General features: G+C 38.0%; 3 protein-coding genes across 7 annotated transcripts in view; 1 reads left to right on the plus strand and 2 right to left on the minus strand.

Moving 5' to 3' along the window:
• Positions 1 to 1,427, minus strand: part of clcn3 (chloride channel 3) — a 51,088-nt gene extending 49,661 nt beyond the window's left edge. For all 4 annotated transcript variants that reach the window (XM_046851347.1, XM_046851341.1, XM_046851344.1 and 1 more), the window contains exon 1: positions 1,294 to 1,427. The gene's annotated coding sequence lies outside the window, so the exon portion shown is untranslated. The remainder of the gene's footprint in view (positions 1 to 1,293) is intronic.
• A 4,263-nt stretch (positions 1,428 to 5,690) lies between these two features.
• On the minus strand, positions 5,691 to 9,738 carry nit1 (nitrilase 1). Of its 2 annotated transcripts, none has more exons than XM_046852546.1 (6): positions 9,423 to 9,738; positions 7,819 to 8,049; positions 7,540 to 7,643; positions 7,209 to 7,300; positions 7,000 to 7,125; positions 5,691 to 6,363 (listed from the first exon to the last, which is right to left on the minus strand). In XM_046852546.1, the coding sequence occupies exons 1-6, from the start codon at positions 9,509 to 9,511 to the stop codon at positions 6,103 to 6,105; spliced, it is 903 nt and encodes a 300-aa protein (XP_046708502.1). In that variant the 5' UTR covers positions 9,512 to 9,738; the 3' UTR covers positions 5,691 to 6,102. The 2 variants fall into 2 exon arrangements, with proteins under 2 accessions (XP_046708502.1, XP_046708501.1); XM_046852545.1 differs by having other exon boundaries at positions 7,209 to 7,345; positions 9,423 to 9,732.
• Positions 9,739 to 9,783: 45 nt separating this feature from the next.
• pfdn2 (prefoldin subunit 2) lies at positions 9,784 to 16,294 on the plus strand. The gene is made up of 4 exons (XM_046852547.1): positions 9,784 to 9,926; positions 12,670 to 12,758; positions 12,879 to 13,002; positions 15,457 to 16,294. The coding sequence occupies exons 1-4, from the start codon at positions 9,861 to 9,863 to the stop codon at positions 15,643 to 15,645; spliced, it is 468 nt and encodes a 155-aa protein (XP_046708503.1). The 5' UTR covers positions 9,784 to 9,860; the 3' UTR covers positions 15,646 to 16,294.
• Positions 16,295 to 16,790: the final 496 nt, after the last annotated feature.

The following is a 16,790-nucleotide window of genomic DNA, read 5'->3' on the forward strand; positions in this document are numbered from 1 at the left end:
GATGTCCCGCCCCCGCGAGCCATATACCCCACCGTGATTGGTAGGTTCGTTCAGCTCCGCACACAACACTGTAAAATGCCATACATATCAAACTCACAGGCCGCACTAACATTAAACTTTCATATTGAGGCAGGGGCCGCAAACTATCGTCCCTCGGGCTGCAATTGGCCACCGGGCCGCGAGTTTGAGACCCCTGATGTAAGTGCTTTGTGAAAATCCCAATTCACGTTTAGTTTCTGTATGGATTTCGATTCTCCAAAAGTAAAAACATTACCCTCTGTTTTTAAAATATTCCCACTCAGATAAATCAATTGTTCAGTTTGTCAACCAGGAGCAACTCACCTAACTAGTTTGTGTCACGTCTTCCTAATATCTTTCTCTGTATAATGTCATTTTGCAACTGTAATATATTTTAAAATGAATACGTACGTATAAACAGTACGGCCTTCAACACTGTACACCACATACTGATATGTAACTCCATGGTCTAAAAGTCAATCCCAAAGACACCAAGAAGTGGCAAAGTTAATTTCACAGAACGTGTGCATATATGGACCGTAATGACGACTGTAAGACCGTCATATTCTTGGTACATATGTAAGCATTTATCAAAAGGTTGCAAAATGACTATATGCAGGGGAAAAGGGTGTTAGGTTCATCTTATAGACTCCAACAGGGCTTAAGTTCGTTGAAGGCACCATGTTGAAGCACAGACCGAAACCACGAGACCACCTAATAGCACAGTTTCTCATTTTATGACAATAAATAAATATCAAGAGACTTACAATAGTCACTAGGTTGCCCCGGGGCGCGCGTGTGTGTGTGTGTGTGTGTGTGTGTGTGTGTGTGTGTGTGTGTGTGTGTGTGTGTGTGAGCAGGTTAAACACACACCAGCTCAGCTGAGACTCACTGCGTAACTTAAATCTGTGTCTAACCCAAACAATGTGGTTCTCCCATCTAGTATCAGTATCAGTTAACAGCTGAACACACACAAGTCCAGAGCTGTCACAATATACTGTGTGTAATTGTGTACAATCAGGTGTGTACCAGTATTAATACCTATTATTATCACACACTTGTGTACACACTTGTGTAGGATCATGGCCTGGCATTAACACACACACACATACATATAAACACACACATAGAATCACGTGTTTTTAATGCAACACTAATATTTAAATAATAAAATAATAACCACGATTAATCTATACTCTATGCATCAGACCAGACTGACAGCTGATCACACACACACACACACATCGTGCAAAAATAAAATAAAATGCATGTTACCTCGACCAGGCCTGGGGTTCAATCATGCTTTCACCAAAACAATGAAATGTTATCTAACATGTTTTCCTCCTTTACTATGGGTGCTGATGCTGCTATGCTTCTTTGCTTAGAATTTTTTTTTTGCTCGAGTCCGATGGCAGTATGTGACGTCACTTCCGGTGTGTTTTAACCTCTCCACTTCCCCTGTTAAAATGTGCAGAGCTTCCAGAAAACACTCGTATATTCTTATTTATTAATAATAGGAATATATATATTATAATTTATAACCTGTTAGAACCACACAGTACAATACAATTCAACAATGCTGAGTTTTTAACAGTTTTAAATGAACATATGTTGATTATAATGCATGTATTATTATCAATATATATGTCATACTTAAATTAACATTTATCTTCTTTTTTGCAGCTTAAAAAGAAAACACAATTATGCTATTTTAAATGTTTAACTAGAATTGATGAATTGGCATTTTTCTTTTTTTTCTTTTTTTTTACACGTCTCATATATTTCATGGTGGGCCAAACCAAAGGTCACCACAAGACTAGCGTGAGCGTCATTCTAGCACTGTATGGACAAAACGAAAAGAAGTGCCTTTAGATCATCCTATTCCACACTTAGTCCCCGTTCGGATTTCGATTCTCCAATAATAAAATATTACCCTCTGTTTGGTACTACTCCAACTCAGGTAGCCAAGTAGCAACTCGCCTAAAAAGTTTGTGACTTCTTCAGGTGTGGATCCTCTACTTCAAATAAAAAGAAAAAAGAATGCTACCCCAACTTAGGACATCCTGTACAATATGGGAAAGAACCACATACGGCTTAAAAAGTCAGTTGTCCCAATACTTTTGTCTATATAATGTCCCTATATAGTACAGTATATCCAAAAATGGGCATTGTTAAAAGCACCAAATATAATAATAGAATTAATGAGACCACTTTTTAAACCAAAAGAAAAAAAAAAGCATGCTGAAATCTCCTGTTTTGCATGATGACTGTGATCATTAGAGTCATATATATATATATATATATATATATATATATATATATATATATATATATATATATATATATATATATATTTGACTGTTTCAGATCTGATTTTCCAGAAGAATGGGGGATACAAGAGTATAAGAACATCAATAAAATATAACAAATATAATAATAAGAAGAAGAAGAAGAAGAAGAAGAAGAAGAAAAACAATACATAATTGTTTCTACATTTGGTTGCTTTTGATTTATTAATGGAAGACAAATTATGCCACAGGTTACATAAATCTCATCAACAAATAAATGTCAACAAATGAAGCAGGCATTCAAATGGATCTTAAGTGTGTTTGAGTGTCAAAACAACACACATTAGATATCAATTATCCAAGTTAATAAATGTGTTAAACAAGTGTAAATTGGTGCTGAAATTTGGCAGAGACAAAAACACGTGTTTGATGTCTACAAGAAAAGATCGATTGGGAAAACAATCTTGTAATTAAACAGGAAGTCCATTTTTCACAAGTACTACAAGAACAGGATGCTGCAAAGATCAGAATGAAGCAATTCAGAGTGTAATCATACAGTGTTGGATCTCCAACAAATTTCAGAAATCATCAGGTATCATTACAGTTTTGAGCCTCTGTTCAATCCAGACCAGAGTAGAACTCTTTCTCCCTCCTGTGCTGTTGTACTGGCATGTCCCTTCGAGTGTCCTGCAGCTTGTGCATGTCAAATTTTTACCAAAGCCACGCCCACATCCGTCCCCCCACAGTCCTCCATGACTACACCCCACGGGTCCACTGCTAGGGAATGTCCATATGATGAGCGTTTTGCATGATGAGCTCCAACCTGAGCAGCAGCCAATACATAACACTGAGTCTCAATGGCTCGGGCCCGCAGGAGAACCTGAAAGAACCACAGACCAACAACTCAGCTTCATGGGTCAGCTTGAGCAAAACTTTTCTTCACAATTATTCAGAATGCGTCCTTATTGGCACGAGCGCATGCCAGGAGTTGTGATCATGATAATACAATAACACTACATTTCTTTAATCTGTCTGTAAAAACTCTACTTGATGTATATACAACGTTTATTAATTTGAATACGAGCCTGCAGTTAGTATTAAAAAGATAATTACAGAAAAGAATTGTCTATACAAGTACCAGAGAATATTTCGATTAGATTTAATTTGAAATATTATCTTGATTTAAAATTCACTTATTAATATTGTACTCTTTTCAATTTTCCTGTTAGAAATGTTATGACATTATTTGTATGAATTGTTTTTTTTTTTTTTTTACTTTTCACCATTTTTTCTATGAATTATTATAATTCTAGGGTTTAAATTTCAAAATTAGTTTTGAATTAATAAAAAAATAAAACCTACAGTTATAAGATTTTAAATATCGACATTCCTTTGAGTTTTTACCAGAACTTTATTAGAATTCAGCTTATTTTTGAAAAAAATAAAAGCAAAAGTCTTTTAGAATTCTTTAATTCTGTCCCTATTTTTTTTTTCAACACTTATCCGTGGGCTCTCACCTCCCAGTGGGCGGAGAAAAGTCCCCGTGTGACTGCTGAGGAACTGAGAAAAGATTTGTCAGATGTGGGTACTGAAGTTTCTGCTCAGACAATACGGCGCACCCTGCGTAATGAAGGCCTCCATGCCAGAACTCCCAGGCGCACCCCCTTGCTGTCCCCAAAGAATAAGAAGAGTCGACTGCAGTATGCCAAAAGTCATGTGGACAAACCACAGAAGTTTTGGGATAGTGTTCTGTGGACTGATGAAACAAAATTAGAACTGTTTGGGCCCATGGATCAACACTATGTTTGGAGGAGGAAGAACAAGGGCTATGAAGAAAAGAACACCTTGCCTACTGTGAAGCATGGCGGGGGGTCAATCATGCTTTGGGGCTGTTTTGCTTCTGCAGGTACTGGGAAGCTTCAGCGTGTGCAAGGTACCATGAATTCTCTTCAGTACCAGGAGATATTGGATGACAATGTGATGCAGTCCGTCACAAACCTGAGGCTTGGAAGATGTTGGACCTTTCAACAGGACAATGATCCCAAGCATACCTCCAAGTCCACTAGAGCATGGTTGCAGATTAAAGGCTGGAACATTTTGAAGTGGCCATCGCAGTCACCAGACTTAAATCCGATTGAGAACCTCTGGTGGGACTTAAAGAAAGCAGTTGCAGTGCGCAAGCCTAAGAATGTGACTGAACTGGAGGCTTTTGCCCATGATGAATGGGCGAAGATACCCGTAGATCGGTGCAAGACACTTGTGTCAAGCTATGCTTCACGTTTAAAAGCTGTTATAACTGTAAAAGGATGTTGTACTAAGTACTAAGATTGAATGTCACTTGGGGGTTGAATAAAACTGATAATGATGTGAGCTCAGAAAAGACATTTGTGGTTATTTCATTATAAATGTTATGTTATATTTGTCTGACCTACATGTGCCTCTTTGATTTAATTGTAAGCAGGATGACTGAATGATCATAATCAATGTCAAACCGACCAAAACAATCAATTTCAGTGGGGGTTGAATAATTTTGAACACAACTGTATATGTCATACTTAAATTAACATTTATCTTCTTTTTTGCAGCTTAAAAAGAAAACACAATTATGCTATTTTAAATGTTTAACTAGAATTGATGAATTGGCATTTTTCTTTTTTTTTTTTTTACACGTCTCATATATTTCATGGTGGGCCAAACCAAAGGTCACCACAAGACTAGCGTGAGCGTCATTCTAGCACTGTATGGACAAAACGAAAAGAAGTGCCTTCAGATCATCCTATTCCACACTTAGTCCCCGTTCGGATTTCGATTCTCCAATAATAAAATATTACCCTCTGTTTGGTACTACTCCAACTCAGGTAGCCAAGTAGCAACTCGCCTAAAAAGTTTGTGACTTCTTCAGGTGTGGATCCTCTACTTCAAATAAAAAGAAAAAAGAATGCTACCCCAACTTAGGACATCCTGTACAATATGGGAAAGAACCACATACGGCTTAAAAAGTCAGTTGTCCCAATACTTTTGTCTATATAATGTCCCTATATAGTACAGTATATCCAAAAATGGGCATTGTTAAAAGCACCAAATATAATAATAGAATTAATGAGACCACTTTTTAAACCAAAAGAAAAAAAAAAGCATGCTGAAATCTCCTGTTTTGCATGATGACTGTGATCATTAGAGTCATATATATATATATATATATATATATATATATATATATATATATATATATATATATATATATTTGACTGTTTCAGATCTGATTTTCCAGAAGAATGGGGGATACAAGAGTATAAGAACATCAATAAAATATAACAAATATAATAATAATAAGAAGAAGAAGAAGAAGAAGAAGAAGAAAAACAATACATAATTGTTTCTACATTTGGTTGCTTTTGATTTATTAATGGAAGACAAATTATGCCACAGGTTACATAAATCTCATCAACAAATAAATGTCAACAAATGAAGCAGGCATTCAAATGGATCTTAAGTGTGTTTGAGTGTCAAAACAACCCACATTAGATATCAATTATCCAAGTTAATAAATGTGTTAAACAAGTGTAAATTGGTGCTGAAATTTGGCAGAGACAAAAACACGTGTTTGATGTCTACAAGAAAAGATCGATTGGGAAAACAATCTTGTAATTAAACAGGAAGTCTATTTTTCACAAGTACTACAAGAACAGGATGCTGCAAAGATCAGAATGAAGCAATTCAGAGTGTAATCATACAGTGTTGGATCTCCAACAAATTTCAGAAATCATCAGGTATCATTACAGTTTTGAGCCTCTGTTCAATCCAGACCAGAGTAGAACTCTTTCTCCCTCCTGTGCTGTTGTACTGGCATGTCCCTTCTAGTGTCCTGCAGCTTGTGCATGTCAATCTCTACCAAAGCCACGCCCACATCCGTCCCCCCACAGTCCTCCATGACCACACCCCACGGGTCCACTGCTAGGGAATGTCCATATGATGAGCGTTTTGCATGATGAGCTCCAACCTGAGCAGCAGCCAATACATAACACTGAGTCTCAATGGCTCGGGCCCGCAGGAGAACCTGAAAGAACCACAGACCAACAACTCAGCTTCATGGGTTAGCTTGAGCAAAACTTTTCTTCTCAATTATTCAGAATGCGTCCTTATTAGCACGAGCGCATGCCAGGAGTTGTGATCATGATAATACAATAACACTACATTTCTTTAATCTGTCTGTAAAAACTCTACTTGATGTATATACAACGTTTATTAATTTGAATACGAGCCTGCAGTTAGTATTAAAAAGATAATTACAGAAAAGAATTGTCTATACAAGTACCAGAGAATATTTCGATTAGATTTAATTTGAAATATTATCTTGATTTAAAATTCACTTATTAATATTGTACTCTTTTCGATTTTCCTGTTAGAAATTTTATGACATTATTTGTATGAATTGTTTTTTTTTTTTTTTTACTTATCACCATTTTTTCTATGAATTATTATAATTCTAGGGTTTAAATTTCAAAATTAGTTTTGAATAAATAAAAAAATAAAACCTACAGTTATAAGATTTTAAATATCGACATTCCTTTGAGTTTTTACCAGAACTTTATTAGAATTCAGCTTATTTTTGAAAAAAATAAAAGCAAAAGTCTTTTAGAATTCTTTAATTCTGTCCCTATTTTTTTTTCAACACTTATCCGTGGGCTCTCACCTCCCAGTGGGCGGTGCCTGTTGCCACAGTAAATGCTGATGGATAAGTGAGTATCTCAGCCCTGTGTCTCTGAAGAGCTGAGGACATCTCAGGGAAGCGCAGATCGTAGCAGATCCCCAGTCCCACCTGTACAGCCAATATACAGACTAATAAAACACACCGCAAGCAGTGCAACCTGGGATTCCTGCATAAAGTCAGAAGTCGTATACCTTTCCAATGGGGGTCTGAACAGGTGACACTAAGCTCGCTCCAGGGATGGTGAAGCCGCTCTCTTTAAGGGACACACCTCTACCTGTTAACTCTACATCAAACAGGTGAGCTTTTCTGTACACAGACGCAATTTCACCTGGCGACAATCACACACAGGGTTCAATTACCATTTACTGCCTTTATTACATTGTGTTCTTATTATGTTTTAAATAGTAATAGTATAAAAAAAATTACATTGCAGTAACATCAATTAAGCCAATACAACGTCTATATAATTTAATGAAGCACATAACTGTTCTTTTATCTATAACATTTACAGTGCATTCGTACCTTGGCCATTAATGATGACATGGCTGTTGTAGATGCGTCTGTCGTTCTCCCAGTCGTGCCCTCTTTCATGGAAACCTCCCAGAGACAGCCACACTTGCAGCTTCCTTACACAGAGAGAGGCAGCAAATCTTACAGCTTCACCACGAAATATATCTAAATAACACTATGGGAATGCGTGCATGCAAATACTGTTAGTGCTTTTACTACAATAATAAAAGGATTATCCTTTACCGTTGCCTTTAGTAACAAAAATAAATATTTTCAGCATTACCCACACACCTGGCTAACTGGGAGAATCTGGTAATGATGTCACCCTGAAGGCTTTCGGACAGCTGCAGGGTCTCCTCTCGACTGGAACCGATGTAATCAAAACCCTCAGGGAGAAAGATCATGCTTGCGCCACCCTCCTTGGCCTGCTCGATCAAACGTTTGCATGTGGTGAAGTTCGCCTCCTTGTCAGGGGTGGAGGTCATCTGACACACAGCTGCCACAGGATGTGACGAGGTCATTCTGAGAATGACGTGCGAGAAATGACATGACAAGGACACACTTTAATGATAATCACACTGTTTTGACACTTTTATCTGTACTAATGTCAATATCTGTCATAGACATATCCATCCTTTTCTGTTTAATTCATATTTACATGTTGGGTAGTCGTGAAAAAGAATTTCACTACATGGCGTACTCTGTATGAATGTGTATGTGGCAAATAAAATGTGAATTTTGAAAAAGAAATTTGTTTGATGTAAACAAGCATTTTAATGGTTGTAAATGGAGCACATGAAAACCATGAAACTAGAAGCCACAGATCTGAATTTTTATTTCGTTTTAGCTCAACAAGTCATTAATTAAGGCAATTAATTTTTTCAGTGGCGGGCCGTGCATTTGGTACCTAGGCCTTCAGTGAGGACTTACCCAACTTAATCCACCTTATAATACCACTATCATCACCACGTGGCATTACAGAGAGAGAGGGATTCACATATGGGGGGTGAAAAACATTTTACTAAAGCAAGAAACCTTCTACACTCCAACTGCACCTGTGCCACCTACATCATCTGGAGCAGTTCAGAACCAATATTTGTCTAATACCATGACAAAAACATTGAAAATGTAAATAAAATACAACCTATTCACTAGAGATGTCTCAAAAAACCTGTACTGGTCTGGAAGTGGAGAACAAACCCTTTCCCGGGCTGAGACAAGCCAGCTAGCTTCAGGGTCGGCCGACCTTCTCACGATGTCTAGCTTTTTTTTGAAAATTGATTTTTAAGTATGTCCCAAACTAAATCAATTTCAATACCCTTGTAGGCATAAAAAAGTCTAACTCAGATGTATTAATATGTGCAGAACTACAGATGTCTTTTGCCAGTTGAACTTGGCTGTAACAGTTTCACTCTGACCAACCAATCAGAGGATGGAAAAATGCTGACTCTGTTCTGGGCCAGCTAGCTGCCATGTGAGGTGAATATGAAATCTGATTGGTTAAAGAAACAGACTTGTTTCTAATAGAGACTATGGTAAAAAAGGCCAGCAGTACTGACTGTGAAGGATCTGGGCAGATTAGATTGACATGGCAGCACATAGAAGCTAAAATCTGATTGGACAAAAGCAGTGCAGCCAAGAGAAACACTACGAAATGAAGAGAATAAACTGTTGGGAATAAATTAATACAATTGCATGAAACAAATATTAGAATGTAGGTTGTAAATGTAGGTCAGTGCTTCTGATCATGTTTAGGGAAGGAAGAGAAGACTTTGCTGGCCTTGACCGCCTGCTACTGCGGTCACATTTGCATATTTATCTGCACATCTGATGTTATTTGTTCTGTCTGTCTGTCTGTCTGTCTGCTCCAGAGTGCTTATGAACTTTTACGTTACCTTTGCTGACTTCTTGCAGCCTCCATCCTCCAGAGAAAGCGATACTTAGGAGAAAGCAGAACCTGTTTCCACAAAGTGCAGAACCGCATTGACTCTTGGTGAAATGAACACAGTCAGGAATGAGATTTGCTGATCCTGATCGCACTTGGAGCTTTTTCTTCCCCACCACATTAATAAATAACCACCAAACTTATTGTTTACTCCAGTCTGATCTTCACCGGCCTGACGTGCATCAATAGTTCAGACTTTACCACGTGCGGGGGAAAAAAAAGATTTAATATAAAAACGGTTTAGATTTCAATGCTTTCGTTGTGACACAAAAAAAAAAACAAGCTACATACAGTATATGGATTTTATTTTGAACAGGCATTCGAGGCGGGCAGCCCTTCTAAAAGAGGCGATCTAGGGGTCCTCACGGGTGCAGCGCTTCATTCCAACATGGCGGCGAACAGCACGGGGAATAAAAGCGGCGGAGGGAAGCAGTCCGGCCCCTCTGCTGAGCAGGTACCTTTTCTAATCGGGCTCCACAATATACCATTTTCTCTTTAGATACAATAAGAAGATGTTTGTGGAGCAATAAAAGCAGAATATCGCCGTGCGCCATGAAGCTAACCTGCTAGCACCGAAACGCGTGTGTGTGACAGTCGTGCTAATGACTGGCTCTATAGGCGACGTCTCCTTATACGGGGTTTAGTTCACTTTACAGAGTATAAGAACCACGAACCATTATTTCATTTCCTCTTCCATTTGCCTTTGCAATTTCGCCTTTCCAAGCTGTGGTCAAGGTGGACCTGAAAAGAGAGCTCTTGGTGCTGAAGCGTGTATTAGAGTCCAAATTGTGGCAATGCAGTGGGAGAGATCATTCATTAAAATGTTAAGACTCCATATTTAGTGGTCAAGTGTCTGAGAAACAGTGTGAGAACGGAATGAGCTGAATGGGCAGAACCCAGCTGCTATTTCTACCAACAGAAGCCACAGATCCGAAGCGTGGCCTGATTCATGACCTGTTGTGACGACAAACCAGACGTGTTGAACCCTGTTTGAGTCTGGAGATGATCGGCAGTGATGGAGTCCTAAAATGCTTTAATTCAGGTTTATTTGCATAAAAATTTTAAGCAAGAGATTTTGTCCCAAAACAGATGAATGTAGATGAATCATGAAGGTGATTCAGAATCAATGTTATTGACCGCATCACAGCATCAGACTGTACTGAGTGTGTTGTAAGGATGTTTATAAAATATGCACATTTGCAGTCTCTATGATTACAGCAGCAGGATCTTGCAATGGAAAAAATATGATGCTGTGCAAATCAATATGGTACAGATAATTTGCTTCAGACAGACAGGAAAAATGCCTCCTGACTTGTAACGCATGGCCCTTTCACAAAACGGACCTTTGTAGTGAAAATTAAATAAAACCAGACGTTCTTTTCCTGTTCTGTCTCCAGAAAGACGCAGCTCTACCTCTGCCATGTAAATCTGTATTCTGTGGGACTCTCGGGACACGCCTCGGTCTCCGTAATGATGTGATGCGTCATATTCACGTAGCAGCAGTTGTGCTGTGAGAACGTGCTCGAGAAACAGCTCAGCGAGGAGAAATCAATCCACATATAATATATTGGTCACAAACTAACAGTCACTTTCCAAGTAATAAGTGTTGCGCATTTACTGAATATATTTAGGGCTGAAACGATTCCTCGAGTAACTCAGAATACAAAAAAGCATCAACGCAAATTATTTGTCCCGCTGCTTTGATTAGTCCATTTAACTACTGTTTCCCCACGGACAGTTATTACTGACGCACCACCCGCTAAACTCCTGAGCACGTTTGACAGGTAAAAGAAGACGATACAGAATAAAAAATGTTGATCAAATGGCAACTTGTATCCAGTGCACATATTTCAACAATCAATTCATCACACCGTTAACGTTGATGCCGATACGTATCATCGAATGCTGCCATCCCTAGTGTCCATATGTGCAGCCCATAAGGATCAGCCAAGACTGAAAGCGAGGTCTCTGCAATTAACTGTGATTTAACTGAAGACGAGAGGCAGGAGTTAGCATACGCATGAAGGCACACTGAAGTCCGATTTTAAAGGCGTGGTGGGTTCTATAAAGATGAGGATGGGGTGTGGTTTTTAAAGTTTGAAATCTCAAGTATCAATAGACGTGTATATTAGATATGTATACGTCTGCACCAATGACCTTCTACCAAGACGAATGTTTAATCAGCAGTGTAGTATTCTTTTGTAATTAAATAAAATAACATTCTTTCCACATCCTGAGGGAATGAAACATGTATAAGTGATTAACTCTGATGTTAAATGACATCCTGGAAACTCTACATACTTACTGTCTATCTCTCACACACACACACACACACACACACACACACACACACACACACCCCCCCCCGTTGGTGTTCTTGCATAAAATCCGTTTTCTATACGACATTAGACAAATTATATGTAAAATTTAGTCGCTTAGGGCTGCAAAGGGGCAGCAAATTTCCGTTAACTGTCTGGAAACTTTCCAAGGAAACTTATTCTGGGGAATTCTGGCAATATTCCAAGTTTTAAAAAATGTAGTGAAATGTATATAAAATGTGTGTGTATATACATACATTCATGTTTTGTTTGGTCATAGGCTGACGTATGTCAAATAATACATATTTTATAAAATTGATTTTAATTGTTAGTATAATTTTGTTGCACAATAACCTAAAAACAGCACAAGGAAGTTTTAAACATAAATTTCTGTCATTTACATAAATACTCACCAAGATGGACATTTTGGTCCGTTCCGTTATTTTGTGTGCGGGATTCAATAAATTCAGTTTTGTTATGGAGGAATGCACAGTGCATGTAGGAGGTATGGCCTCAATAACCCTGCAGTAAGTTTGCATGTGATTGATGAATGTGCAGGGTAGAATTTCAACTGAAATGACAATAAATCTGGTGGGTTTTAACAAAGATTATCCTGCGAGATTTTTATTTTCAACTTCATCTAATTTCCCTGTTATTGGATGACTTGCAATTTTGTAAAATCCCTGTTTATTCCTATCAATTCCTGTTCATTTCGATATATTCCTGTTAATTCTCGTGGAAAGTTTCTATTCTTGAAAATTCCTGGAATTACAATCGACATTCAGTGGTGTTGTTACCTTAGTGATGTAAAACTCCAGTAGAGTGAATTACTGAACAGTTTATTAGAGTGTTTTACAGTGATGTGTGTTTTGATGGCAGGTGGTGGCGAACTTCCAGAGGATGCGGCAGGAGCAGCGCAGCATGGCCTCGAAAGCTAGTGAGCTGGAGATGGAGATCAATGAGCACAGGTTTGTTTGTTTTTTCATTTTACCTGCTGCGTTTATTGTTCAGCGTATTATACAATTAAACCCTTGAACTTTTCCTCTTCACTACACTCTGTGCTGATTAATCCGAGTCTCTTCCTTTAGCCTGGTCATCGACACACTGAAGGAAGTCGACCCCTCGCGGAAGTGCTACCGTCTAGTCGGCGGTGTGTTGGTCGAGAGGACTGTAAAAGAAGTGCTGCCTGCTCTGGAAAACAATAAAGAACAGGTACATGGCATATGCTTTTCAATATTAGTGTCTTGAATATGAGGATTACACTAACCGGCCACTTTATTAGGTACACCTTGCTAGTACAGGGTTGGACCCTCTTTTGCCTTCAGAACTGCCTTAATCCTTCGTGGCATAGATTCAACAAGGTACTGGAAACATTCCTCAGAGATTTTGGTCCATATTGACATGATAGCATCACGCAGTTTCTGCAGATTTGTCGGCTGCACATCCATGATGCGAATCTCCACATCCCAAAGGTGCTCTATTGGATTGAGATCTGGTGACTGTGGAGGCTATTTGAGTACAGTAAACTCATTGTCATGTTCAAGAAACCAGTCTGAGATGATTTGCGCTTTATGACATGGCGCGTTATCCTGCTGGAAGTAGCCATCAGAAGATGTGGTACACTGTGGTCATAAAGGGATGGACATGGTCAGCAACAATACCCAGGTAGGCTGTGGCATTGACACGATGCTCAATTGGTACTAATGGGCCCAAAGTGTGCCAAGAAAATATCCCCCACACCATTACACCACCACCACCAGCCTGAACCGATGATACAAGGCAGGATGGATCCATGCTTTCATGTTGTTGACGCCAAATTCTGACCCTACCATCCGAATGTCGCAGCAGAAATCGAGACTCATCAGACCAGGCAACGTTTTTCCAATCTTCTATTGTCCAATTTTGGTGAGCCTGTGCGAATTGTAGCCTCAGTTTCCTGTTATTAGCTGTCAGGAGTGGCACCCGGTGTGGTCTTCTGCTGCTGTAGCCCATCCGCCTCAAGGTTCGATGTGTTGTGCATTCAGAAATGCTCTTCTGCATACCTCGGTTGTAACGAGTGGTTATTTGAGTTACTGTTGCCTTTCTATCAGCTCGAACCAGTCTGGCCATTCTCCTCTGACCTCTGGCATCAACAAGGCATTTGCCCCCACAGAACTGCCGCTCATTTTCTCTTTTTCGGACCATTCTCTGTAAACCCTAGAGATGGTTGTGCGTGAAACTCTCACTAAATTAGCAGTTTCTAAAATATTCAGACCAGCCCGTCTGGCACCAACAACCATGTTCAAAGTCACTTAAATCACCTTTCTTCCCAATTCTGACGCTCGGTTTGAACTGCAGCGGATCGTCTTGACCATGTCTACATGCCTAAATGCATTGAGTTGCTGCCATGTGATTGGCTGATTAGAAATTTGCGTTAACGAGCAGTTAGACAGGTGTACCTAATAAAGTGTCCGGTGAGTGTATAATTAGTTTAGGGACTATAATATTAAATGTAAGTGGAAATACACCAGAGACTGCAAAGATACATAATACTACACTTTTCTGCTTTAAAGCAGTAATCAGGGCAAATAATTAAATCTCAAATATAAAATGTGAAAGTTAAAGACTGCAGGATGTAAGACAGGGGTCCCCAAACTTTTTTCTGTGAGGGAATTTTTCCCTTCTTTAATGGGGGTTGATCTGGGCCAAAGTGACTACCACTGTTTAAATGATTAAATTAATTTATTATACCTATACTATTATACTTTTGAATAGATATATAGCCTATTAAAAAAACAGTATTACTATCATAATGCTATATATATATATATATATATATATATATATATATATATATATATATATATATGTATGTATATATGTATATATATATATGTATGTATGTATGTATGTATGTATGTATGTATGTATGTATGTATGTATGTATGTATATATATATATATATATATATGTATGTATGTATGTATGTATGTATATATATATATATATATATATATATATATGTATGTATATATATATATATATATATATATATATATATATATATATATATATATATATATATATATATATATATATATATATATATATATATATATATATATGTATATATACATATATATATATATATGTGTGTATATATATATATATATATAATATGCATAATACTATCACATTTTTCCATAATCATTGCTATTGAAATCAAAACATTTACTTATGCATGTGCATTTAATTGGTGGGTGAGTTTTACAAATAATTAATAATGTTAATAACTAGAGGTCCACCGATAGTGGATTTTACCTCTAGCTTGTTTGGCTCGTACTTGCCGATAACCGATTAAACAACCGATAGGTTTTGAAATGGACACTGGATAAAAATCTCTCTTCGTGCAGCCAGTGTCAGTGATTTGCCTCTAGAGGCCACTCTCGTACCAGAAGCTGGAAAAACTATCAATATGGATTTTTGCAATCGGTGCCTAGACCTTTAATAATGACTACCGGGAATTTTAGTTCGAAAGCCAATATTTAATTTCAAATATGATTTGAGTAAAACATATATTCAAAATGTTTTTTAAATGTCTGGAATTGTTTAGAGGGGCGATCCGTATTTGGCATGCGTATTTGGCATTCATTGTGCACTGACCGTTTCACTTTCCTTTTCTGACAGATATCAAAGTTAGTCACGTCTTTTAACACGCAAATGCAGACGAAAGGCCGGGAGCTGACGGAGTACCGGGAACGTTACAACATCCGCCTGGTGGGAGAAGACGACAAACAGGGCAAGGGCAACGGGGCTCAGGCCAAAGAAAGCGAAGAGGGGGGATCTAAAAGCGGAGCCGGCGTTCTGGTCTCTTAGTCTGTTTAGCCGTTTCGCATAAACCTATAATTAATTATGTGGGGTTCGAGAGCCTGAATATTGTGAAGATCGCAAATTTTACATGTGAATTTTGTATATTCATAATATCTGGATGGTCTCTCTTCTTCTTGACACACCCTAGAAGGCAGAACAGCACAGCTGACTGGGAAAATTCTCACCGTTCTATAGTACAGTTACAGTTATGGGTTTATTATGAGTGCAGCCGTGACCTTTACTCCCGAAACTCTTTTGTTTTCTTTAAATGCTTTGTGTAGGATCATCGATTGCAGAGAATTCACAGCTCCAAGACGTACATAACACAATGCACAACGAAAATAATGCTTCTGCCTTTCACATAGTAAGGAATGTTATAACAAACAGACCTGCATCCAACCTGTAGACATTTCAGAAGTTCAGCATCAGGCTACACTGTAGAGTGTAGACTTTTCATGCAGCACTGAATCATCAACCAGGATTTTGGAACCATTAATTAAAATGCAGTAGTTGTGTAAAAAAATAAAAATAAAAAAGTCTTGCCCAAACTTATAAATTAGAACACAACCCTACATGTACTTATACATATTTTGAAGATTTTTTTTTTATGTTTGTCTTGTTTTTGATTAATTAATTAAAATGCGACTTGAACATCTTTTCTGTTATTGTGTATATTTTTATGGTTTTATGTTAATTCAAGTAGTTTTTTATTGTTATTCCTCTATACAGTTTGAATACATTGAAACAATGGTGTTTCTATAGGAGTCTGGTGCATACATCAAACATGCAGGACATTAAATACACAGGACATGTAAACTTGTGATGTAGAAGCAGGAATGTGGCTGCACAAAGACTTCCATAAATAAAAAACAAAAGTATGATGCAGCACCACAATACCTCAGTGTAGATGCAGTGGTTCTTTGTCTAATTTGGTACTCAGCTCCTGCTTTTTCTTGGGGGAGCTGGACCCCAATGCAGAACTCTAATGCCTTTGCGATGAAGACTAAGGTATCTGGTACTAACAGAGCAGTACAGTCCTGAATCTCAGCTTGACTTTATGTACAGCTCAGAAATAGTCTCAAAATACTGGTACGGCGTGTAAATATGATGTCAATTATAATTCGGTGCTTTAGGACTTTGAGAGGAATTTC

This window comes from Silurus meridionalis, chromosome 6, assembly GCF_014805685.1.
Source record: "Silurus meridionalis isolate SWU-2019-XX chromosome 6, ASM1480568v1, whole genome shotgun sequence".
Classification (NCBI taxonomy): Eukaryota; Metazoa; Chordata; class Actinopteri; order Siluriformes; family Siluridae; genus Silurus; species Silurus meridionalis.

Excerpts from the sequence above, each read along its gene's own strand:
- nit1 (XM_046852545.1), bottom strand. The coding sequence starts at position 9,511 with ATGCGGTTCTGCACTTTGTGGAAACAGGTTCTGCTTTCTCCTAAGTAT. Across the intron at positions 8,050-9,422 it reads GCTGCAAGAAGTCAGCAAAG|AATGACCTCGTCACATCCTG; the intron begins GTAACGTAAAAG and ends CGTCATTCTCAG. Across the intron at positions 7,346-7,539 it reads TGTCATCATTAATGGCCAAG|GTGAAATTGCGTCTGTGTAC; the intron begins GTACGAATGCAC and ends GATTGTCGCCAG.
- pfdn2 (XM_046852547.1), top strand. The coding sequence starts at position 9,861 with ATGGCGGCGAACAGCACGGGGAATAAAAGCGGCGGAGGGAAGCAGTCC. Across the intron at positions 9,927-12,669 it reads CCGGCCCCTCTGCTGAGCAG|GTGGTGGCGAACTTCCAGAG; the intron begins GTACCTTTTCTA and ends TTTTGATGGCAG. Across the intron at positions 12,759-12,878 it reads ATGGAGATCAATGAGCACAG|CCTGGTCATCGACACACTGA; the intron begins GTTTGTTTGTTT and ends CTCTTCCTTTAG.